At 40.6% G+C, this 26,663-nt stretch overlaps 1 protein-coding gene across 5 annotated transcripts in view; it reads left to right on the top strand.

The window, feature by feature from the left end:
* Positions 1 to 7,676: 7,676 nt before the first annotated feature.
* Ogt (O-linked N-acetylglucosamine (GlcNAc) transferase) overlaps positions 7,677 to 26,663 on the top strand; it is a 49,026-nt gene continuing 30,039 nt past the window's right edge. Inside the window, exons 1-6 of one of the 5 annotated variants that reach the window (XM_008855561.3) lie at positions 7,715 to 7,744; positions 7,853 to 7,960; positions 10,712 to 10,892; positions 12,337 to 12,580; positions 20,371 to 20,439; positions 23,976 to 24,092. In XM_008855561.3, coding sequence (XP_008853783.1) covers positions 7,924 to 7,960; positions 10,712 to 10,892; positions 12,337 to 12,580; positions 20,371 to 20,439; positions 23,976 to 24,092 — 648 coding nt within the window. In that variant the 5' untranslated portion in view covers positions 7,715 to 7,744; positions 7,853 to 7,923. Of the gene's footprint in view, positions 7,961 to 10,711; positions 10,893 to 12,336; positions 12,581 to 20,370; positions 20,440 to 23,975; positions 24,093 to 26,663 lie in introns of all 5 variants that reach the window. The other 4 variants (XM_029557444.1, XM_029557445.1, XM_017794972.2 and 1 more) reach the window with 4 other exon arrangements.

The following is a 26,663-nucleotide window of genomic DNA, read 5'->3' as shown; positions in this document are numbered from 1 at the left end:
ACCAAAAGAATAAGCATCCAAATTCCTAATTCAGTCATTTAAAAAATTAGAATTTACAAGCACTCCAAAGATAGACCTGAAACTTTTTGTTTAAATAACAAGGGATTTTAAGTTCATGAAGCATATAATCACTTTTTTCTTATGGCTAACGTGTGTAAAGCACAAATATATGAAAAATAAAAATTGTGGTCAGTTTTAAAGCTAGAATTCAAATTTGACAAATCTTAATTTTGTAAGTATGTTCATTTCTAAGTGCACCATAGAAGAGGCAGTATTGTCAGATGTACAACTAAAGTATTATAACATGAATACAACAATGAAAGGAGAAGTAGGCTTCTGGTAGAAAATAGCTTTTGTTGCCAATAAATAGGACCACCTGAGTGTATTTCAGACTCTTCGCTTAAGGGCTATCCAAATTAATTGCTAAGAATATTAAATAGCTTTTTCAAAAAATTGGCCACAGTGGTGTAGCTGGAGCATCCGCTCATCATGCCAGGGATTGCTAGAGAATAAAGCAGAATGCACAGTGCCGTAAGTTTTCAAAAATTATTTTTGCACCGGGCATGGTGGGGCACGCCTTTAATCCCAGCACTCGGGAGGCAGAGGCAGGCGGACCTCTGTGAGTTTAAGCCAGCCTGGTCTACATAGTGAGTTCCAGGACAGCTGGGGCTACAGGGAGACCCTGTCTCAAAAAGACCAAAAAAAAATTATTTTTGCATCCTATTTCATTGAAGCCAGCCTCTTCACAATCTTACTTGTTGTGATTTGGGAGTGAGGGGATGGGCAGAAGTGAGCAGGGAGGAGGGTAGAAAGCAAATATCTCAGTTGCATTTTCCATCTGAGAAGAATTTTTTTTTCCTTCAAAGGTGTGCAACTAGAAACAATTCTGGGGAAGGCCATCCCAAAACACTAAATAACACCATTTTGCATCTTAAAATAACTAGAAACAATTGAGGTTAACTGTTCCCGTGATTATTGATTCAGAGAAAGATAAAAGACTGCAAATTACTGGAGACTTAACTAGATTAAAAAGAAACAGACATAATTTTTGTCTATGTATCTATTTACTTTATTAATTTTGAGGCAGGGTCTCACAATGTAGCCCAGGGTAGCCTGAAATTTCCAACTCTCCTGCCTCAGCCTGTATAATGGTTGGTTATAGGCACATGCCGTTGAACTAACTGCCATGATGATCCCGTGGAGGGAGTTGGCTCTCCTTTCACTATGCAGGTCAGGGAGGGGAGACCAAACTCGGGTCATCAGGCTTGGTAGCAAGAATCCCCACTGGATGAGCCATCTCTCTCCACAGGATCATCATGGCATACATGGGTCCACAAGCCTACAAGCATAACTAAGTAAATGTAAAAGATATGCTACAGATCTGTGTTCTATCATCCAAGATATCAATTCACAATTCTTCCTCTTTCTGAAGTGTGAGATTAACAATAATTTTCTAGGTCAATGTGGTGGTGCATACCTATAATCTTGGCACTTAAGAGGCAGAGGCAGTTGGACTGTGAGTTTGAGGCCAGCTTTGGCTACACAGCTGGATCTGTCTACAAACAAAAAAACAAACAGAAAAACATTTTCGGTGTATATGTAGATTGTGTATTATCACACAGGTATGCTTCTTCAACACTCTCTGTTGAAAATGGGCTATTTATTTTTGAGGCACTATCTGGCTGTGTAACCCAGGCTGGCTTAGAATTCTCTATGTAGCTAAAGACGACATTGAGCCTCCTGCCTTCACCTACTGAGTGCTGGTATTACAAGTGTGTTCCACCATGCCCTGTTATGAAAAGTGGGTCATTTAGAGAGATGCTGTTTAGTAAAAAAATTTCATTCAACTTTACTTCTAGTTGGCTACCCATGGAATATGCTTTCAATGAATGAAAAATCATGGTGGAGGAGCAAAGGACTAGGAGGGTGGATAAAAGAGAATCTGATATTTCATATTGTTTGTTTTGCACATTCATGAATGACCATTCATACTTCTAATACCACAAGACTCGCCTTTTTAAAAAATATTTTATTATTTTTATTTTATTTTTTGTGTATGAGTATCTTGCTTGCATGTGTATAAGTGCACCTGTGTCATGCAAAGCCCGAGGAAGTCAAAAGAGGGCATCAAATCCCCTGGAACTAGAGTTATGGATGGTTGTCAGCCACCACGTGGGTGCTGGGAATCGAACCTGGGTCCTCTGCAAGAACAGCCAGTACTCTTAACCGCTGAGCAATCTCTCCAGCCCAAGACTTGCCTTTTTTTGTCATTTTGAGACAGGGTTTCCCTGTAACCCAAGCTGGCCTGGAACTATGTAGACAAGGCTGGCCTCAATCTTACAGAGCTCTACCTGCCACTGCCTCCCAAATGCTGGGATTAAAGGCATCATCCCCACACCCGGCTAAGACTTTTGTTTTTAAAGAATCAAAACAATATCAAAGCAGCTTAACACTTCTCCATCACTTAAGAAACTGATTGATCTTTTACATGTAAAACTGAAAGTTTACAGCAGCAAAATATTTTTTAAATATTTTATTTATTATTTTTATTTTATATGTATGAGTGTATTGGCTGCATGTATGTGAGTGCGTCCGTGTCATGCAATGCCACAGAGGTCAGAAGAGGGCTTCAGATTCCCGTGGAACTGGAGTTAAGGATGGTTTGTAGCCACCATGTGGGTGCTGGGAATCGAACCCGGGTCCTCTCTTAAGAGCAGTCAGTGCTCTTAACCACTGAGCCATCTCTCCAGCCCCAGCAGCAAAAGATTTTTATTGCAATGAAAGTTTTAAAACTGTATTTCAATCTCTTTCTTGATCACAAAGTGCAGGGTTCAGAGTTTTCCTTTTTTTCTTTCTTTTTCTTTCTTTCTTTCTTTCTTTCTTTCTTTCTTTCTTTCTTGAGAATAGGAAATAATGGTTCTTTTGGCGAGACTGCTTTTATGTTCTTTCTTTCTTTCTTTCTTTCTTTCTTTTGTCTTTTTGAGACAGGATCTTCCTGTATAGGCCTGGAACTCTCTATGTAGAGCAGGCTGGCCTCAACCTCACAGACACCTGCTGCCTCTGCCTCCCAAGTGCTGGGACTAAAGGTGCGTACCACCATGCCTGGTGCTGGTTCAGGGTTTTCTTAATCTTTCAGTAATGCTGGAAAACCCTTCATTTGTTTGGTAAGGTGGTTTTTGAAATAAGTCTATGCGGGTATGTGGACATAAACAAATGGCACATGAACTGTGATATTAGATCGGCCAGTCTAACAGGGAAGATTTCACATTCAGGCAACTGAGACCTTGAATAACAAAAAGCTCTATTTTCAGAGTCCCTTGTTGAACATACAATTAGATCAACCAATTGTCTTTCTACATCTGGTTCTTCATAACAGCAAAACCTACCATTTGAGTGGGCAATTCTACTGTGAAGTGCTTACCATGCAAGTGAAAGCTCAAGCTTAAAAAATAATGGTCATCAGGGCTACCTGGAACAACAACAACAAAGGAGCCAGCTAGCACACATGCTAGCTTTCCTTCTGCCTTCCAGAGTGCTTTATCCCCAATACTATCCTTGTTCTACAAGGCTTCTCAGAACCTATGATCACTATTCTCCATAGAGATCCTGGGAAGAGTCATGATCCAAATCCAAATTATAAGCACTGGAGAAAAGGCTCAGCGGTTAAGAGCACTGGCTGCTCTTGCAGAGGACCCAGGTTCGGTTCCCAGCATCCACATGGGGCTAACAACCACCGGTAACTCCAGTTCCAGTTCCAGGGGATTCAACACCCTCTTCTGGCCTATACAGGCACATGGTGCACTTACATACATGTGGGCAAAACACGCATACACATAAAATAAAAAAATTATAAAATCCAAATGACAACACATACTCTCAGACACACAGACTCTGGATTGGAGAAGCCTCGGAAGCTCCTTTGGGTTTGATTATTCTGCATTGGAGGTAGCTCTAGAAGACTGGAGGGATGTCATGACTCATTCCAGGGCTCTGCAATGACAGCCTCATTGGTGCCAATAAAACAACAACAACAAACAAACAAACAAAAAAAAAACATTCACAGACTCAGAGACATTCAGAGCAAGGGCCAGGTCCTGATCTACATGATTCTAGCTTTAGGGAAGAGTTCACTCCCACGTGAGAAGAAATGGGAAGAAAACTGAGCACACTATAGCCACAACACCCTTGCCAAGGACACAGCCTCTTTTCTGAAGGGGCAGAAAATAGAACATAATCTTGAGGCCTAAGACCAATGATCACAGGTACATGTCCACCAAAAAGAAGATGCAAGTCTCCTTGCTGAAATCCTGAGCTCTTTAATGGACTGTTTTGCTCTTCGCCTATACCTTCAGACTGAAATTTGTGGACATCCTTTTTCTCTTTTTTTTACACCACTCTACAGTGGATTTGGATTGGAAGAATGGACCAAGGTTTTATTCTCTGACCTTATTTTGTTTTTTCCTGTTTCTGAGAAGGGTCACACATTGTAGCCCAGTGTAAAGTTCACTATGTAGGTGGGGGGCTTAAACTCATCGTAATCCTCCAGCTTCAGCCTTGAAAATACTGGTATTCCAGGTCTGAGTCACACTCAACTTCATTTTGATGTGCATTTCCATACAATTTATAGGTCAAGAAATCAATGATTCTGATGATTGCAGAAGGAAAGGACCTGACTGGTCTTTGAGCCCTGACATCTTCCTTTATTTTTCTCACATCTTAAAAGAAGACAGGCACTGAGAGGAAAGCCTCTTCACTTTCCTCTCAGAAAGCTCAGGAGGGTGCCATCCCCAGGTCTTTGGGCTTTTGTCTTGCAGAAAGCAACCTTTCATAATATATCCTTTAAGCTCTCACGGATAAATCTAGGTGGCTTTTCTTAGACCACTTTTATCTTTAGTGTTGCAATTCCAGCTTGTCACGTTTTTAATCACAGCAACTACCAAGCACAAAATATTCAGTTCCACAGTTCACTAATGATGGTTATACTACCTTGAAATCAATTTTTTCTTTACTCTTATTCAGGTCAGAAGATTTCTGGGAGGTGAGAGAGATGACCCTGTGGGTAAAGATGATTGCTATGCAAGTCTGACAGCCTGAATTCAATCCCCAGAACCCACTAAAAGATGAAAGGAGAGACCTTATTTCACAAAGTTGTCCTCTGAGTTCCACATGTGGCATGTGCGACATGGCTTGCGTGACTCAGCACATGAGACATCATGCACATGTAATAGTAAACATGCTTTTAAAAAGATGTCTGGAAGGTTATTTTTTTTCTGGAAAGGTTTTAAGACTAGGTTTCTTCATTGTGACTGGTTCAACTTATCTCTCAAATAGCATCCCTATACATCTGGAGAGTCTGGAGTGCTGGGTCAATGTATTTTGTCCTGCTTCATTTCACCTTTGGAGCGATCTTCCAGTGGCTGCCTGGGGCAGACATCTCCCAACTCCCTCCTGTAGCACCCATACTATTGCTGCTAAATGTGCATTTTAAGCCAATAAATTTGTGGGGGATGGTACACAGAGATAGAAAAGTAATACGTCATTAGCGGTGTTGTTAGAGTGACAATGTTTGGAGTTAGAATTGAAGAAGCTGTTGATTTATTTACAGATGACTCAATTTAGAATTGCTGTGGGGGAAAAAAGGAAAAAGAGAAAAAAAAATAAACAAGAAATGAGTGTGGAAGAAGCAAAAAGCACCTGCTTCCAATGCAATGCCCAGTGCAAGTCTTCATCATTCACTGGTCCAATCTGAAGTGTTGGCTCCCTTCCCAGAAAGTAGAGGTGATTGTATTTACCACAGTAATCCTCAATATTATTCTCCAGTGACTTTTTGTGTTTACCTAACTAGGCTTGAAGTTCCTTGAGGGGAAAGGATCTTGTCTTTTGTTCCCCACAGTGCCTTGCTTGTAGAGATTTTAGTAAATATTACCTTATTGGCTGAAGAAGGTATACTTATCAGTCCTTGGAACAAAACCTCCCAGGTGCTGTTCTTGGAAGGTACCTGTAACAGGGTTCTTGAAAGGGTTTTCATTGTTGAGCTTTGTGAGCCCCACTATCCAGTTTTGGCAGCAGAATGTTTCATAATAGCCTGTGATTCTTTTCTCAGATGAGGAATGTTAGACCACAGTTTGCTATGAGTGAAACAGCTGTCTGACTGGGAGCATGACCCGACATTTAGCAAGTTTTGCCTAGTTAACTATCATTCACTGATCAGTATGGCCTAAACATCTGCCAGTAGAATCTGAGAAGCCTGTTCTAAAAGCTGACAAGCTGAGTTTATTAAACCACAGGTGAGGCACTTGGGGGAAGGGCTTGGGAAGATCTAGTGAAAGGGCTAGTGCCCACTGGCCAGGAGAGTTTTGTGTGAACTTCTCTTTTTACTGCGTGATGTGATTCTTTATGGGATGGAAGAAGTTAGCATTGTCAATTTTCTCTGCACTTATATCTGCAGTTAAGAGTTTTCCCAATGAGTTCAAGAAATTGGAGGAGCACTTGAGGACTTAGGCTTTTTAAATTATTTTTTTATGTAGTCAAGGGGTTAAGTAGAACATTTTGCACAAATTCACTGATTTGTTTTCTCAGATCGAAGAGTTTTTGAAACAACATGGCTCTCAGAAATCTAAATTGCACCCTCCAGTGGATGGCAATAATTGCTTACTGATGTGGCAAGTTACCTTAAACATTTCCAGGAACAAGGGAGGAGGTATAAATTACTAACAATGTGACAAAATGTCTGAACATTGGCACTTGAAACCGCAAGAGAATTCTAAGAGCTGATTTGTCGGAGGAAGGCAATTCATGACTCAACGTAGACGTGTGGTTTAGGCAGATGGCAAATGAACGCATTTAGCTTTGTAGAATTGCCTTAAGCACAAAGGCATAGCGAACCCTAACGATTTGCAGAGCTGTTCCGAGGCAACAACGTCGCAACTGAGAATGAAGGATTTTGACGAAAACGAATTATGTCAAACGTTTCTATGGTTGCTTTTGGCATGCAAACTCAGCTATGTCCCCGAGTTATTTAGCATTTTCCCTGTTACTGTAGACATAACTCTCCCGAACACCACAACGATTTTGAAATTTCAGGCTATATGGTCTAAATCCGAGCCGTTTGGGTTCTTTTGGCTTCGGGAAAATATCAATCATTCTCATCAAAGTGCTTAAATCCATGGGTGGAGTCCGAACTAAGACGCGTTCAATTCGCGGAACCCGCTCCCCCATCGTTTTTTAAGTTTCGTCTCTGAAATAAAATCATTTGCATTTACCTGCTAAGAATTGACACACGGGCCGTGTGAAATACCCTTTTTTCGTACGAATAGAGTTGACTAAACTTTTCTAGACATCTCTGACATTTCCATTAACATACACCTCAGTGAGTAGGTAACAGACTTGTAGTTTACCACTTAGCCAAAAATGTAATCGACGTGCGTACTTTTTACCCTTCCGCCTCGCTCTTAAAAAAAAAAAAAAAAAAAAAAAAAAAAACTTGCACACTCTTGCCCCACAGGGTGCTCTATTCCGAAGTTCGCTTGACAGGGTTGTCGCATGCGCTCTCTTTACAGTCATGTTTGTCGCAATGGACCCTGGGCGGAAGGTTACATAAAAGGAAGTGACTTTGATTACAGTCATTTTGTTGGCAGTTCGGTTACGGGCTGCCTCCGCGAGGGCACTTGATTGTAACAGAAAGTAGTTCCGGCCCGTGTTGTTTCGGTTAGGAGCCGTCGCCGCCATTTCAAGACAGTGAAAGGTAGCTGTTTAAGAAGAGTTCTCAAGACTTGTATCCAGTAAGTGCTGCCGCCCTTTAAGCCTTCCAAAACACTGGTAACGACTGCTGCCCTCTTCCTACCACTTCTAGAAACAATTTTGCCGGTAGTGGCGGCAGTAAGAGCCAATTTCCCCTTCTCGCTCGGTCTCAAGAAGCTCCAGATGGCGTCTTCCGTGGGCAACGTGGCCGACAGCACAGGTACCAGAGTCCCGTTATACTTTGGCAGACATCCCTTTGGGGTCTGGCGCCGTCTTGTATCTCTCATCACTCCCTTCCCTCTAACCACCCTCATTACATCTATGGTATTGGTGAGCTTTACCATGATCTACTGCCATCTGATCGGGTTTGGGGCTGTCGTCCGTTTCCGAAAACATTTCCTCGTTTGCTTGCATTTTGCTTGCTTTCCGGGCTTTTTCGTTGTTTTCTCCCACCAGTGTTTTAGCCTTCTCTCTCGGGACGATTCAAGCACACGTGCGCGCTAAGAATGTCTTGGAATGGACTGCATTGGCATCCCTACCCTTTCTGACTCCATCGTAATTGTTTTCTCCCCCCAGTTCCAGCGCATCGCCCCCTCCTGTGCGCTTCCACCTTCTCCCCAAGCCCTTTTCCCTTAGCCACATTTGGTCCTCCTCTGCCAACCTAGGGCACGGGTGCTATTTCGATGTAATCCTAGCCTCACTTTGCATCACGCAAAGACGTAGCAAAAGCTCATCGATGGTCTTCCTAGTAACCTCAAGAAGAGGAGACCTTGAGCCCGCACCCCGCCGGGCAGCGCCTTCTGGTGTTCTTGGGGTTGAGCCGCCCTGGTTTAGGTTGGAAATTTCCGTGGGCTCTCTTTGCCATCGCCCAATTTCACCCGCTGCCCGGGTCCTGCGATTCCCACTCCGTGTTCCCTCCCCGCCCGCGGGCACCACACCCTTCCTCTGCGTGTCTGCTAGCCCGACGGTCACTCCCTGTGGTTGGGGGAGAAACCACCCCGGTGCGCTGCTTGGCGTTGACCACCCTGTCCGCCCGCCCGTTCGTTCAATTCTCTCTTTGTGTTACTTTCTCGATGTATTCCTCCGCCGCCGCCTGTGGGTCTTCATCCCCATTCTTTAGCCCAATATCTCTTTATTCATAGGGTGTGTATTTTTTTTTTAAGTTTCCATCCTTGCTTGAAGAGTTTGTAAAGCAACTGGAGTGTAGATGCACAAGTGCAAAGCGGCTGCCCCTTTTCGATAATTCATTTCCGAGCCTTCGCTCCTGAAAATAAGAAAACCAAATTATAGGAGTGCCCTTCAATTGCCTTTCCAGAGTGAGGCTATTTGGGGCGCGAGGGAGTGGGGAACTGGGCTGAGGTTCTAAGGTTTCCGTGAGGTTTTCTTTTGGTGATTTCGCAGTTGTGGTGGATCAGGGTTTTAGTTGTTGGTTTTGGACGTTATGCGACAAATAGATAATTTTCAATAATCTTATCAATAATTGGAGGGAGTGGGATAATTATTCCGATCCCCCACCCCCGCTTCCCGTTTTCCCACCGTGCTTTCAAAGGTTGAAGATTCCGTGTTAGATTTTCTACTAGTTTGTCCTTTTCTGACTCCATTACTTTATTTGAAGAAATGGTCCTTTCCAGTGTTAAAGAGTAGATAAGCTACTTTGAAAAGTGACAAGTAATGTGCTAAATTTAGGAGCTAGGAAATGCTACCTGCTTGTTTGAGATGCAATTTTCTAATTTCTCTTAGAGCACTAATCTCCCCCAGATTTGGGCACTGGTTTTCTGGTCTTTGTTTTTGTGGTCAGTTGTTCATTCTGTTAGAAAATTGACTTTTGATTTCCGAGTATCCAGAGCACTCAGCTCTAATGATGGGGGGAGCTCGGCTCGAATTTGAGCCTATGACCTTGGTAAAATTAGGTAGTATGTCCATGGTTTTCCATTCTAACCATCTAGAGAAAGCGCTGTGCTTGAATTCTTAATAATTTGTCATTGTCATTGTTGAGATAAATACAGTTGAGCCTGAGGCAGGTACCCGGGCTTCAATTGTACGTTTTCTTATTCTGTATCTGAATTAAGTCTCATAAGTATTTTTTTGTTATTCAATATGTTGTGCTTTATTCAATGCTTTATATTGTAGCATTCTATCGTTTTTTAAAAAAAATAATTGCAATTGTAGATTGATGCTTGGATTATATAGAGTTGTTTGCAATGTCTTAATCGTGAGAGCCGGAATGCTTTGGAAAATGTTAGAGCTAAAGTAGCGTGGGTGGGATTTAGCTAATTTAGTCTCCTTGTGAGACATGCCCAGAGAGGAGCAATATACTCTTGGGTCTTTGTTTAAAATGTTTGATGACCCCAGTAAATGTTTAGTTGTTGACAAACTAATTTATCTTGTTTATCAGCTGTTTTAAAAATAGCACCTTGACTTTTAGTTGTTTTTCTTAAGCTTGTTTTTATTGTCTCACTTTAAAAAAATAAAACTGTGAAATCGACAGACGTTAATATAAAGAGTTTAAAACACAGCCACATTGAGAGATTGTTAGATTACTCCACCCTTTATAAATCCCACCTGAAATATGGGGTGAAACTGTTTCCCACTAGGTTATTCTGATGTTAATAAATCTTGATGATGTTTGCAGATTTCATGTGTAACGTTTTGTGTCAGTATGCTAACTAGTTTAGTGACTAAGTGAATCTATGATTTATAATTTAAGAGTACAAGATTTTAAAATGAATCTCACTTGGTAGCAAATAACCCCATGTTGTTTAGAAAAGGAAACATTGGTAATGGGTGAATTTGAAAGACAATTATGTATATTGGGGCTTTATAAGTAAGATGCAGAACACTCTAGTGCTTTACATAGTTTCAAGCATTTTCATCTTTAAGTTTAATATACCATATTTTTACATTTTTTGGTTTGCGTTTCTAACTTTTTGTTTCCCCCCCCCTTCCCTCAAATGTTTTGATGATTCTCCAGAACCAACGAAACGTATGCTTTCCTTCCAAGGGTTAGCTGAGTTGGCACATCGTGAATATCAGGCAGGAGATTTTGAGGCAGCAGAGAGACACTGCATGCAGCTCTGGAGACAAGAGCCTGACAATACTGGTGTACTTTTATTACTTTCATCCATACACTTCCAGTGTCGAAGGCTGGACAGGTAGGAGATGTTGGGGTATCCTGCCTCTGGGTGCTGAGCTAAAAAAAATGTTAATTGAATACTTGAACTTTAGATTTTGCTAGTACTGAGTTTCAACTGAACCACCAACGCACATCTGTTCTTTTGCTCACTTTTGACATGCCTAGCTGCCAGTTTTTTCTCCCTTGCTCCCCCCACCTTTTGTGGGGGTGATCATCTAAGTATGACTAGGGACTTTTTCTAGATTTTTCCACCTGGGTCTGCTGCTTTACTCATTGTTTGTAGGTAAAGAAATATTCTTTCATCTGAGCATCCAGTGTCCCCTTTCTAAGACCTATTGGTTTGGGAGATTGAAAGCTCAGGACCTGCTAGTGTGGACTCTGGTAGCAAGTGCATGTGCAGTTCAAATTGGAAATGTCCTCATTAAGTTAATACAAAGTGTTGCTTTTAGCTAATCTGTTGAATTCATCAAAAGACAAGAATTTGTACTCTAGCCCTTTTAATAAATTATCATTTTGGTTTATTTGGGCATTTGAATATGTGTGCCATTAAATCTTACCAACAAATAGAAAATGAGACTCATGTGCATAGCATTTTTTTTACAAAATATTTAAAAATATTTTATTTATTATGCGTGTATTGCCTGCATGTAGGTAAGTGCACCCGTGTCTTGCAGTGCCTGAGGCAGACAGAAGAGGCTGTTGGATCCCCTGGAACTGGAGTTATGGACAGTTGTTAATTGCCATGTGGGTGCTGGGATTCAAACCTGGGTCTTCTGCAAAAACATTCAGTGTTCTTAACCGCTGAGCCATCTCTCCAGCCCCGCACATAGCATTTTTATTCTTTATTTTTGGGTTTTTTTTTTTTGAGACATGTTCTTACTGTACAGCCCTGGTACTGTTCTAGAACTCACTATGTAGACCAGTCTGGCCTTGGATCCACCTCCCTTAGCCTCACTGGGATCGAAGGTGTGTGCTACCACACCTGGCAGCACTTTTATTCTTTTTGTTTTGTTCTGTTTTGGTTTTGTTTTGGAGACAGGGTCTCCCTGTAGCCCCAGCTGGCCTGGAGCTATGCACACCAGGCCGGCCTGGAGCTCACAGAGATCCACCTGCCTCAGCCTCCTGAGTGCTGGGGTTTATGGCATATATCACCACACCCGACTAACATAATTTAAATTCTTGAGCTGAATGATCATGTTATACAATGTGGCAGTTTGGTAATAAGACTCTAGTGAGAATATTCTCACATAAGAACAAGCTTTTCCAATATGAAATCTGGAACACTCCCACTTTTGAAAACCCTTGACTTCCCAAATTTTTCCTATGTGCTAGTTAAAGGATATTGTGTCATTCCATAATTAGAAATAGCACAAGATTTTCAGGAACTGTTACAGTTGCATATGGGCCATGCCTCCTTTTATCTAACATGCATACCCATACATCAACGCTTTCGCCTTTTCCAGATCTGCTCACTTTAGCACCCTGGCAATTAAACAGAACCCCCTTCTAGCAGAAGCCTATTCGAATTTGGGGAATGTGTACAAGGAAAGAGGGCAGTTGCAGGAAGCAATTGAGCATTATCGACATGCCTTGCGTCTCAAACCCGATTTCATTGATGGTTATATTAACCTGGCAGCAGCCTTGGTAGCAGCAGGTGATATGGAAGGAGCAGTGCAAGCTTACGTCTCTGCTCTTCAGTACAATCCTGTAAGTACAAGTTTTTTTGGTTATTTTCCCTTCACAGAAACCCAGGAAAAAAAAAATCATAGTTTGATACTTTGGACGGTAGGTTTTTGCATGAAATAAAGAGTTTAAAAATGTGCCGGGCGTGATGGCACATACCTTTAATCCTAGCACTTGGGAGGCAGAGGCAGGTGGATCTCTGTGAGTTCAAGGCCAGCCTGGTCTACATAGTGAGTTCTAAGCCAGCTGGGGCTACAGGGAGACCCTTTCTCAAAAAGACCAAAAAATAAATAAATTTTAAAAATGTGCACTTAAAATGATGAAATTGCTTTGACTTGGTCTACACTATGTTAAAAATTCATCGAAGAAGTTAAAAAGTATAAAAGTTATCCTTACAAAAAACTGTACATTGTTTTGTAATACAAATAAAGTACAAGACAGATGGTGTCATTTCTTTGGGCTGTTTTAATGAACTTTGGATAAATTCTGATGCATGTTGATAAGAGTTAATTGATTTTTCAAGGAATAGTGGGCAAAGGTCTTCATCTGTAATATAAAATGTTTTTTTTATTTATCTTTTTTTTTTTGAGATAGGGTCTCCCTCTAGCCTCAGCTGGCCTGGAACTCACTATGTAGACCAGGGTGGCCTAGAACTTACAGAGATCTGCCTGCCTCTATCTTCCCTAGTGCTGGGATTAAAGGCTTGTGCCACCATGCCCGGCTATAAAATGTTATTTTTAAAAGGTGCCAGTATGGGTTAATGACATGAAAACTAGACTACAAGAAATTTGTTTCCCAATATCTTCTTTTTTTCAATATAGTTAAAAGTGATAAAATTGAGGCATTTGCACATCCATACTGTAGTTTCAAGAAGTTCTTACTTTTTTTTTTTTTTTTGGTCTTTTGAGACAGGGTCTCCCTGTAGCCCCAGCTGTCCTGGATTCACTATGGAGACCAGGCTGGCCTTGAACTCACAGAGATCCGCCTGCCTCTGCCTCCTGAGTGCTGGGATTAAAGGCGTGCGCCACCACGCCCGGCAAGAAGTTCTTGCTTTTTTTTTTTTTTTTTTTTTGGTCTAAGTTGCATATATGCTTTAGGAAACAAGTGTGTTTTGGTTGACAGACATTAAGTTCATATTGTATAACAGTCTGTGAAAGGTAGAAAAATGCAAAACTTGCCCTTACAACTGTTGATGTGATTAGGGAAAGTGGCTGTAAACTTAAGTAAGTGGTACAGATTGTAGGAATTTGGAAAAAGCTTAGACATAAACTCTCAAGCTACATCAACATTCAGTTAGCCACCACTTTGGAAGTGGTTAATAGTTAACTATTATAACAGCCATTACTGAAGTCTTCTTTGTGACCAGATACTGCTGCTTTGGAGAAATGTCTTTTTGAATCCTCCCAATAATCTTTCTATGAGGAAACATTGCAGTTTTGTCTATTAAATAAACAAAACAAAGCGCACTCAGGATTATATAATCTTCTTGATCATATAGCCGGCAATGGTGACGTGGATATTGAAACTTGAGCCTATTTTTAAAGCAAACATTGAAATGAAAAAGAAATGAAAGATATAAAGGGACTTCTGTGCCCAAATGGCACCCCTCCCCCCAAGGCAGCCCTTGAGCACAGCCTGGAAACCATCCAGCATATCTACCTGACTCCTCCCATTTTATAGGTTAGGAAACTGAAGCTTAATTTAGTAGTTTGCTCAAAGATCTGATCACTTTTCATCTTGGTATCTTGTTAACAATTATTTTGAAGTTACATTTTAGAATTTCAAATTTTCTCTTGCTTTTACTCAATACTTAAAAAAAACCACTTTAGCTGGGCATGGTGGTGCATGCCTTTAATCCCAGCACTCGGGAGGCAGAGGCAGGAGAAACTCTTGAGTTTGAGGCCACCCTGGTCTGCCTAGCAGTATATACATAGTGAGTTGCAGGTAGGCTGGGGCTACAGGGAGACCCTGCCTCAAAAAACAAAAACAGAAAAAAACAAAAAAAAAACCCACAGACAAAAAGTACCACTTAATGGAATGGCTGTTCTAACCAAGGAAGTTCATTGAGAGATATAGAGTTTGGGTGCTGGGCAAAGGTTTGAGTGGCTGCCTTTATCTGTGTGATATTTTTATTTCTGAGTTCATTGCATACAATTAAGTGATTTTTATTTATTCCTTTTGAATAAATCTGTGAAATTGCAGTGACTTTTCTTGGAGATAATAAAAGTAATTTCTTGTGTATTCTCTCAGAGATACTCAATGTATATATGAAGTTAGAGTATGTTTGTAATTTTTAGTGCAGTCCTATCTGATTACCAATAAAATTTTTAGGGCGGCCAACCCTGAATGTGCTGCCATTGGCGCTTGGTTGGACTTCATTCTTCCCAAGGCCCAGGGCCCTCCTGTGCACTCAATTGGCATAGTATAGCAAGTTCTTTTCCTCTGATAATTAGAGCTTGATTTGTTGATTGAGTGTAAGCTCAGTTGGTCTTTCTTACACAGCTGTAATTTTGATGAACTCTATTCTGTTAATTAAGTAATTTTGAGATGGGGTTTTGTGTGCTGAGGGCCTCATCTAGCCCAGGCTGGCCCCAAACTTGTTAAGTAGCTGAAGATGACCTTGAACTTCTGATATTCCTGCCCCTGCCTCCCCAGTTCTGAAATTACAGCGTGCATCAACCACACCTTGTTTAATGCAGTGCTGGGGATCAAACCCAGGGCTTCATGCATGCTAGGCAAGCACTCTTCCAACTGAACTACTTCCTCAGTCCTGACAGGTTTTTAGTTGCCTATCTGTGTAGTAGAGCGGTTAGCATTGCTGTCAGTATGCCATAGGAGTGTATGGAGAAGGTGACTAAAGTGAGAGACACAGCCATGCTACCATCTAAATATAAATAACCTCTTAACAGGAAGCTTTACATTATGCCCTACCAAAGCAGCATGATAGTACTAAAATCTTAGGATTACCTCTTGATGGCACCAGTGTGTTCCATCATACTCTTGTTGTTTTTTTTTTTAATTTAAAAATATATTTTATTTATTATTTTTATTTTATGCATATGAGTATATTGCCTGCATGTATGTGAGTGCACCCGTATTGTGCAATGCCTTGGAGGTCAGAAGAGGGCTTCGGATTCCCCTGGAACTGGAGTTAAGGACGGTTCATAGCTGCCATGTGGGTACTGGGAATCGAACCTGGGTCCTCTGCAAGAGCAGTCAGTGCTCTTAACTGCTGAGCCATCTCTCTAGCCCCCCATCTGACTCTTGTAGTGGAAGATGCTACTTTGTTTTTTCTGTTCTTAACATTAAGAATGAAAATATACCTTCACCTACATGTACCCTGGTGGTCCTGTTTTAAGTTATTTCAGGATATCGAATCTTAACTGGATCTAAACTTCTGTCAGATGTTCCTTGTCAATTCAGTGGTGACAGAATCTTGCATCTGTTCTTTACAGTGTGTTCTTTGTGCTTAAATGCATCATTACACTATCTTGAGCTGGAATCATATATGCAGTTGGTATTCTATGAAGATTAGTTAAAGAAACTCAGATTATTTTGGTTTTGCAGCAAGCAGTGAAAAATTAAATGTTAAGTTAGTTTTACTTGATTTCATGGGTATTTATCTTGTAAGTTTATAGATAAATTAATTTAGAAGTTATTCTGTGACTTCAATATAGAAGTTTCAAGATACAGAGCTGTTTCATATTTTTTCTGTCTGGAATTGCCTTCAATGTCTTCAATTGCCTTCAGCTTAATATATTTGATAAAACTTTAGCTTATCATATTTAAAGGTGCTGGTGTATCTGGTGTTCTTTCAAATACTGATTCGTTAGAGTTGCCATACCTGGCCACCCACCCCTTTGTAAATTTTACATAACATGCTCCTTTGTATGATAGCTGTGAGCCTGAGTTGCTCTGTTGCTGAGTTTCTAGGTTGTTGAACCATTGCTTCTGCTTTGCCGGTTGGTGCACAGCATTGAGAACTACTGACGTCTAATCATGTGTTACTGTCATGCTGCTTCTTGTGAGGTTCACCTATAGCTAAACTGCACAAAATTGATTTCTGCTTTCTACTCTGCTTTTTGTTAAGGTTGTCTAGCAAGTGTCCCATTTAAATACTCCAGTGCTTATTGTTGTGCACAGTGAGGAATTGGGGAGTGTGTTCTGGAGGGGCTATCATGTGAGTCAGACCTGACCCATAAAGGAAAAAAAAGATGATGTGGGCTCCTTGGGTGATTATTGTTGGAGAATATTAATCAGAAGATTTCATTAAGAGAGTGCTTAGAACCTAAGCATTCTGTAGGAAGGTAAATAGCAAGTCGACTTCCTTGGCTGAAGTGGTGAGTCAAGTAGTAACAAGAAATGAGTGTAATAGAACAGAGTCAATTGGAAGATTTCAAAAGAATAGAGGCTGAGGAGTTTGAAATTAACTTGAGAGGCAATTGAGAACCACTGTAGGTTTTTAGCGGTCCGATTTTACTTGATGTGTACATACATAGAGAGATGTTAAGGGGTCCAGTGGTGGAATTCTAAGAGGAAAGTCAGGAAGAAGTTGGTTAACATTAGGGAGGGATAGTTACACAGGAACACTTTATTTTGAATTCCTTGCCTTTATTCCTATTGTTTCCTTTTTACAACATCCTCTTCCTTGTCTGTTAAGCCTCTACTCAATTGTGAAGGCCCACAGCTTAAATTTCTCCTTTGAGCTCATCTAATTTTTTTTCTTTAGTTTCAAGTATATTATTAAATCAAGGATTTCATGAAAAGCATTTAACTAGGGATGGACAGAATGAGCCAGGTTTAAGCAGTATGATTTTCTTACTATTTTGATTTGATAGATGAAGCAGAATTTGGTGCTTTGGATTTCGAATAAACATTTTTTGAAGAATAGTGGTGTCCTTGTGTTTTGTAGACATTCAGTATTCATATATGCATATAGGTTTGGATTCCTAAGTGAGACAATGGATTTCATAATTAATCATTTTGGGTTTTTTTGACTTGTCTCATGTTGCCTAGGCTGGCCTTGACTTTTAATTAAGGATGACCTTGATCTTCTGATTATCCTGCTTTTGCCTCCTAAGTGCCAGGATTATTGACTTGTGCCACCATGCCAGCTGAAAACATGAGTTCTTTGTTTTTGTGGTGCTAGGAATTGATCCCAGGGCCTCATATATACAAAGCAAGTATTCTACCATGAAGCTATTCTCCCAGCATTTTACTTAATATGACATGTTTTAAAGCTGACTTACTTTCTAGTAATCTGGGTTTTTTGTTTTTGTTTTTGTTTGGGTTTTTTTGGTAATTTTGAGACAGCCCCATTGGCCTGGAACTCACCATGTAGACCAGGCTAGCCTCGAACTCACAGAGATCTGCCTGCCTCTGCCTCCTGAGTCCTGGGATCAAAGGCGTGTGCCACCACGCCCAGCAGACTTTCTAGTAATCTGAAGCTATTCCTTCTCTCTCTCATTTTCTTTCTTTTTTAAAAATATTTATTTTTATTTGATGTGTATGTGTGTGTTGCCTGCATGTATGTAAGTGCACCCATGTCATGCAATGCCCGCAGAGGACAGAAGAGGCTGTCAGATCCCCTGGGACTGGAGTTATGGACACGTGGGTGCTGGGATTCAAACCCGGGTCTTCTGCAAGAACAGTCAGTGTTCTTAACCACTGAGCCATCTCTTCAGCCCCCCCCCCATTTTCTTTTAATGGCACTGAAGATCAAACCCAAGGCATACTAACTAGTTAATTCTTCTACCACTGGCCTACCTCTCCAGTCCATAAGATAATCTATTTAAAAGTTTTAAAGTTATCTTATGTGTATGAGTATGCCTGTATGTACTTATGTGCACTGGAAATGGACCTACCAACGATTATGGGTACCAGGAACTGAACTGGGTCCTCTGTAAGAGTAGCCAGTGCTCTTAACTACTGAGCCATCTATCTAGCCCCCAAGATAATCTGTTTTTGTATATAAGTATTATGTTAACTTGATGTAGTATGCTGTATTAGATCTAGATGTTGTAACCAATATAGTCATCCATCTAAGAGTCTGTAGAAACTAGTCAGTAAAATTATATTACAGTTGGCCATTACAGTCACTGTCAAGAGAGTTATTGTGATATTTCTGATTATGATGGCTTAGAACAGCCATAAGAACTGGTAAAGTCTAAATATTCATATCTACCATTAGCAAGCAGTGGAAGGTGCTTGTATGCAGATTGGATTATTTAGTCATAGTTTGCCATAGCAGAGGGTTACCTAACTCTTAAGGTTTACAGGAGGAAATACACACAAAGATCATAGAATTCATTACTTCTCAGACTACAAATAGGATTCCAAAGTGCTTAGACTAATTACAGAATGATTAGTCTGTAAGAAGATTAGTGGAACCTGTGATTTGTTTGCTTTGTTTCTACTTTTTTTTTTTTTTTGAGGCAAGTGAGGTCTCTTTCTATAGCTTAGGGTTACTATGATGTAGCTCATAGGGGTCTTGAACTCATGGTGATCGTTAGCCTCCCAAGTGTTGGGGTTACAGGCATGTACTATCGTGTCTGACACAAGTGCTATTTTGAAGATTAATACTAGCCTGTGCCTAAAGTCATGAAAAGATAACTATAGACTCCAAAAACATCAGTCACAGCTTGCAGGACAGCACTGATGCAAGTGGGTCATGGAGATGTCCCAGTCTAGCCAGCCATTACCTTATTGGCAGACTTTTTGGTTCATCGGATGGGGGATAGTAAACAATTACAGAAGCACTTTATCAGGAAAATTAACTGATTCTGGAAAGTGTAGTACAGTTGCAGTTGCAAGAAGAATAATTCCCCTGATGATTCTTTGGCATCTTTAACAAAATTTCACTTTGTAGGACTTAATTTAAGGCTCTTTCACTCCTGGAAATGAAATGATAGATGTGCTTCATATTGCCATTATCTCTGCTGCTTATTGACTGATAGATTCCACCGACAAAAGCAGACTATGCAAATAAAAACTTAAGCTCACTGTTCTGATGAGAGTGTCATACTAATGAACAGACTGGTGAAGTCAGGACTAGCAGCACAATTGAGCTGCTAATAAAAAGCAGAGTCAACCGCTTTTCATTATTCACCCACTCAACTCTGATGGCACTTAATACTGAGTAATCTAGTGGCAGGTGTCAGGATTGAGGCTGTGGTTGGATGGTAATCCTTCTGCCTAGGCATGAAATGAAGTCAAGGTTTCTAAATAAGCCTGAGAGCCAAAGGGTAGGTTTGTTGACAGGTAATCACTTGCTAAGTGCAGTGCTGTTTTCCCGCTGTGGAAAATTTCTAGTCCTTGATACAGGAGTGATTCCTCATAACCTTGAATAAAATAGTTGAATAAATATTCAATCATTTTTTTTTTTCCTAACAGGTGACGTTTGGAGAGGAGAGAGGCTCTAGAAAGGTCCTGTAGTCTTGTGTTTGAAACTGATGAGGCCAAATTCATTTCAAAGGATGTTAGAAAATAATGTCATACACAGATCTCGCAGCTGGAACTGGAGCAGCAGCTGATAGTAAAACACATTTATATTCATGCAGCCAGATAGGAGTATTCATACTAAGTGAGAGGAATAAATTCTGTAAATAGTGTCTTGTCAGTTCAGCTTAGGTTTTTACCATCTGGTTGGTTTGGAATTTTCTGGGAATTAGAAGATGATGAGGGGCGTGGGCCTGGGCTTAAGTTTGTCCAGTGCTATGTTTGATTGACAATAAAATGACGCATAGAAATGATGTCAGGGTATCTTTGATAAGAAAGCAAAGCGTTAATTAATGATAGTGTCTCTGGATTTTTAGGATTTGTACTGTGTTCGCAGTGACCTGGGGAACCTGCTCAAAGCCCTGGGTCGCTTGGAAGAAGCCAAGGTAGGTGTTTGCTAGAACACATTTAAACATCAGTGTTATGGAAACCTGTGCCTTTTGCCAAGTCTTCAACTCTTCATTGAGCTATCTTCACCAAGTAGTCCTATGAAACTGAGGAGAACTGTCGACATGACTCGCCTCAGACTAGAGCAGGACCAGGCTTTGGCATATCTGTTCTAAATCTGGGGGGTAAAGCAAGAACCTGAACATTGCGTGGAGCCTTTCTGCTGAGCTAGATCATCTTTATAATAATGGGCTCCATCATGATGTTATGTGGGAATCAATAATATTCCTTCAAATCTGAGGCTTGCCTGCTGGTGACAAGCAGAGCGCCTGTAATTTGGCTCAAGACTCCTATATGATGCAGGTGCCATTGAAAATGCTGCTCTTCTAAGTCCTTTGTGGCTTGTAAGTGAAGAAGAATTTCATCCAAATGTTACCCTGTAATACTGGCATTTAAAATTCTTATTTAACCTTCCTCCCTTCATCTTCCTCACCCCTTTTACAGTGGAAGAAAGGCTGTTAAAATATTGCAAATTAATAATTGGAACATCCTGCCCCTCTTGACCCCACTTCCTCCCCAAGCTCCTTTTTCCTCCTTTTTCCCCCCAATCCTAGTTATCTATCTCCTTTTCTTCCTCACTTCTTTTTATTCCTCCCCACCCCACCTCCTTAAAAAAAAAAAAGTCAGAAGGACAAAGCTGGTTTGTTTGGGAAATGGACTGATCGAAAGAAAACTTGCCAAAGTGGAAAGGTGGCTTTTAGCATTCTGTGTTTCCAAATAATGAATTTGAACACCAGGTTGGGTTAATTAAAGCTTTTGGTATAATTTACAATTAAATTTATAAATGCATTTGTCTTGTTACAAGCCACCTTACGCAACCGCGCTGCAGGGGTGAGGAGTGGGGAGAAACCAGAATGCTTCTGAAACTCCCACCAGTTGCTCTGAGCCCCACGCGCATGCTAATGCGTGGAGTGTATGCGCAGCGTAGCTGTCTGTTTGACTGCTCAACCAGGGAGGGAGAAGGCTTTCCAGCACCACCGAATGGTAAAAGGCACTAGTTTTAAGTGCATAACTCATAAATTCTGCTGACACTTTGGATTAACCTTATATAGGTTTCCAGCTAATTAATTGTGTTGATTTCAATCTTAGCTGATGAAACAATTGGTAATTTATAGAATAATATTTGATAAGCTCCTATTAATTGTCACCCGACCAAGCGGACAGCTAACATGAATTGCACTTCACTGCAGCTTTAGACATCGGTTTAGGCTGAGACGTTGCGCCTGCATTAGGTTGCTGACTTCTTTATTTCAGAGCTCTGGAGACACCTAGTTTGAAAATGTTATTCTGGTTTTTTTTTTTTTTTTTTTTTTTTTTTTTTTTTTTTTTTTTTTTTTTTTTTTTTTTTTTTGTTTTTTTTTTTTTTGGTGAGAACTTAGTAAACCAGAAAATACTCTTGAGTGAAATGCAATGTATTTCTTTTGTAATCAGTGCATTTGAAAATTCAAGCCAGCATATATTCCTAGTAGATGGAAGCAAAATTAAGTTGTCTTTGTAGAGAATGAAGAGCCTTTCTTCCAGCAAAAAAAAAAAAAAAAAAAAAAAATCCCTGCTGTATGCAATAGCCCTGATTAACCCTCTCCCTTCTGCATGCTTCCCATATTACAGACTTGAGACTGTCCTCATTCCCATATGTAATAGACATCCAAAGAATTTCAATTGCTTTGTTGAACTTTTACTAATGATCTTGTTTTTATTTTCTCTCTTGTTTTTGGTTTTTCACCATTGATATTGTATTTAGAAGGTTTCAGGTGGGTGAAACCTCCTATTCCATGCGTAAGGTGCCTCGCTGAAGGGAGCTCGAGGCCTGGATCTAGGGCAGACACACAACCTCCTCCTCCTCTTCCAGCAAGGAACGCACCGAAAAGTCACATGATGAGAAATATGGTAACGGGTTTGTAACTGCCACAGCAAAACAATTTGCCTCCATGCCTGAATCTTCTGTCTTGTGGCTTCAGAAACAGCTTAAAATAATTTTATTTACAAGCAAGTTATGTAAAAGAATGTTTTATACTATAGCCACAATTCTGTCAAAATAAGTAAAATTTAATTAAGATATTAAAATTATTGGAGATAATTTACTAGTAAAAGCTTCTAACTCTTCTCGTTGTTCATTTTTTTTCCTTTTTCTTCTTTGTTTGGATTGCAGCATTCTGCTCTTCTGATGATGCGCTGTGACCCTGCAGTAGCGCAAAGGCTGCGCAGCGTTAATGCGCATTGCGTGCGAATGAGCCCCTGTGAACGGTTGACTAGATGAGTAATCTGATTGACTGGCTCCCTCAGTTCTATTCTGTAGCCTTTTTGGATAAAATTGGGTTTTAACGTACCTTGAGTCCAACTAATCTCATTAAGCAAATACTCTCTACGGGCCTGTCTAGTAGATTAATGGATCTGGTTGGCCGTTTGCTGCGTCTAGGGGTGTTCTATGTAGCGCAGCAGTTCGCAGCGATTGCGCAGTGCGATGCTGTTAGGTGGCGCCAGCGATGTTTGCGCTTGCATTACAGGGACCTCAACCTAGGTGCATTCCTGTCATGTGAGGTTTTAGCTTTAGTCCTCAGAAGACAGGGGCTTTGTGAGTCTGAAACTTAAAGCCAAGACAATGATGCCTGACTTGGCAGAAGTTTTTTGTTCAACTCGGTAGACCTAGTTTTGATGTTATCGAGGAACTTTAATGTTGAGAAGGCAGCATTTCCCCAGGTGTGTTTCATAGTATCCTAATAAAATGCTTGATGAGAGAGTTGCATGTTCAGCAAAGCTCAGGGGACGCTTTCATACCATTAAAAGCTTCGGAAAGGTCTGTAAGAAACTTGTTTTTGTTTGTTTTGTTTTCTTAAAAATTTAACTCACTTTGTATCTGAGGAGGATCTTGAACTTCTGATCCTCCTACCTCCACCTCCCAAGTGCAGGGATTACCGGCCTGTGCCACCATACCCACTTTAAGAAACCTGTTTTCTATTTTCATTATGTATTTGATTATGAAATTCATATTTTTTCTTTTTTCTTTTTCTTTTTTTTTTTTTTTTTGCCTTTTCTCACCTGTGATAACTCTTAGCATCTTGAAGAGCACACTTTGGGAAGCAAGGGGGTAGGAATACTTGTCCTTAGATAGTGCCCACTTGGGCATCAATCACTAGAGCTACTTAGCGTTCAGATAATAGAAGTCCAGTATTAGTGTGGTAGCACCCAACCTCCTGGATGAGTCCCCTTATAAGGGTTGGTCCTTGTTTGGTAGAACTGAACATGGTGGTTTGCACTTGGGTTCTGGTGGCGCGGGCGCAGGAGCAGCCAGCTGTGGCAGCGCATTAGTTTTGGCGCAAGCGAGCCTATGCTGCAGGGTCACTTTTGGCTGGTTAGAGAAGAAATAATGATATCACCTTCTTCCCCCTCCCCAATCTTTTTTTTTTTCCCCCCTTTACAAATTTTCCCCTTTCCCTTTATCTCCTTCCCCTCCCGTCTTTCATTAAACCCTCCTAAGGCATGTTATTTGAAAGCAATTGAGACGCAACCAAACTTTGCAGTAGCCTGGAGTAATCTCGGCTGTGTTTTCAATGCACAAGGGGAGATTTGGCTCGCAATTCATCACTTTGAAAAGGTTAGTCATTAAATTAATAATTGATATTTATGAAATGTTTATGTGTACAGAATGTTCTTACTAGAATAAAGTAATAGGCGTTTACTTAACTAGCTCTGTAATGTCTTTGTTTCTGACAGTATTGCAGCATTTGCTGGGTGGCATGTGGTATGGCACTTTGTGGTTTTGCACTGAGAATATACTTTAGTAATTGAAAATGATTTTTATTATTATTTGGGTCATTTTTTTGAGAGAGAGTCTCTCTCTGTTTAGACTAGCTTGGAATTATTATGTAGCTCAGGTTGGCCTTGAGCTAGTGGCAATCTTCCTGCCTCAGCCTCCTGAGTGCTGGGATTAGAGGCATGACCACTCCATCTGGTTTAGGAAAAAATTTTTTTTGAAACAGGGTCTCACTGTAGCCCCAGATGACTGGCCTCAATCTTAACAGAGATATTTCCCTGCCTCTACCTTCTGAGTGCTGGCATTAAAGGTGAGCACCAACACACCTGACCAAAAAAAAAAAAAAATTTTTTAGCAAGCAGCTTGACTGAAGAAGGCAGCCACCAAAGCAGAGCTGCTCACTCCTTCTTTCCTTCCTTCCTTCCTTCCTTCCTTCCTTCCTTCCTTCCTTTTTTTTTTCAGAAGAAGTAGGATAACTTTATTGAGAGCAAAGCCATAGTAAAGGTTTGGAGGGAAACACTGAAGATTGAAAGCGGGCCACATGAGTGAAACATACTCAAGGGTTCAGACCTTCTTGATGAAAATGCTGATTCCAAGTCTGGGATAGGAAAAACACGAAATTTATCTGGAATGCTTTGTCATACCAGACAGCAAAGGAGTATTTACTTAGTTACCCATACAGTTGCTTCTTTTTTTTTTTGCTTTTTTAAAGAATCTCATTTAGCAAAGAATGACTTTGAACTCCTGATTCTCCTGCTTCCACCTCCCAAGTGCTGGAATTAAAGTCCTGTGCTGTTTTTCATTTGTTTTGAGATGGGATATTGCTGTGTGGCACAGGCTGGTCTGGGATTCCTGGGCTCAAGTAATCCTCCTGCCTCAGGCTACTGGGTGCTAGGAATACAAGTGTATGCCATCAGGTCCAGCTGGCAAGGAAGCTTTTAAAGTATTGCTTTGGGGGCTAGAGAGATGGCTCAGTGGCTACGAGCATGCACCGCTCTTGCAGGGAGCTGAGTTTGGGTTCCCAGCACCCATGTTAGGCAGTTCACAGTGACCTATAACTCCAGGTCCAAGGAATTTGATTCTTCTTCTGGCCTCTGTGGGCATCTGCACATACCCACACAGATACCTACATATATATGTAATTAAGAATAAAATAAAATCTTTAAAGTGTTTCTTTGGTTGCCACACAGATGCCCACATATATATGTAATTAAGAATAAAATAAAATCTTTAAAGTATTTCTTTGGTTGCATCAGAAGGATTCATAACCAGGAGTAGTAGCACATGCCTGTAATTCCAGCACTGGGAGGCAGAGGAAGAAGGATTATTTCAAGTTCCAGGCCAGCCTGGGTAACACAGTGAGACCCTGTCTCAAAAACAAAAACAAGGAGGGGCTGTGGAAATGGTACTTGCTGCTCTTGTAGAGGACCTGGGTTTCACATGGCATCTAAGGACCATCTGTAACTCCCGTTCCAGATGATCTAGTGTCCCTTTCTGGCCTCTGGAGGCATTGCATGCACATAGTGCACATAATGTGCAGGCAAAACACCCATACACATAAAAAATAAATCTAAAACTAACCATTCTGGTGAGAAAGTTTGCTGCCCAAACTTAATGACCTGAGTTTGAGCCCCAGATTCCATGGTGGAAGGAGAGAACTGACTGACAAAAGTTGTCCTCTGACCCCCCATGCTCTTGCCATGGCACATACTTACATACTCACACTCACACACATAATTGTTTTAAATTACAAAATAAAAGACTCAGTACATAATTAGAAGAGGCTCTTAGCAGTTAAAGATGGGACTTGAACAATAGAAATAATAACTGAAATATTTTAAAATTTATTAAATATACTTAAATCTGAGTTGGTTATACTAAAAATATTTATTGGTCAGTTTTGATGATAAAGGAGTGACTTATTTCGAAAACAGGTTAAAATGACTGTACTAATTTACATTCTGAGCAGTAGAATGTAAGGGGTCCTAGTGAAGGAGTGACAGACTATCACCATTAATAGATTTAGGCTTTTAACAGTGGCAATGAAAGATGCCGTTGGACACTATGTTCCTTGTGATAGAAGTAGATAATTTGGTTGGTTAAGTAGACTTTCAGAGAAACAAAGGTTGGGGGTGTAGCTCAGTGTTAGATTGTGTGCCTAGCATGGGCAAGGCCCTGAGTTCTGATTCTTAGCATACATACACACACATACACGCACACACGCACACACACACACACACACACACACCCCACACCCCACATCACACCCAGAAATGACTTATGTGTTTAGTTTAACAAGCTTATAGGAAGTGCATGGAGTAGGTAAACGTGTTAAAAGATACCATAGGGATCTCACCATCAAAATGTAAAATCTGATTTGTCTTTTTAACAAAGTACAGGAGTAAAATTAGA

This window comes from Nannospalax galili, unplaced genomic scaffold (genome assembly GCF_000622305.1).
Source record: "Nannospalax galili isolate Female #2095 unplaced genomic scaffold, S.galili_v1.0 scaffold747, whole genome shotgun sequence".
NCBI classification, from domain to species: domain Eukaryota; kingdom Metazoa; phylum Chordata; class Mammalia; order Rodentia; family Spalacidae; genus Nannospalax; species Nannospalax galili.
This window is presented reverse-complemented; position numbering and strand designations above follow the sequence as displayed.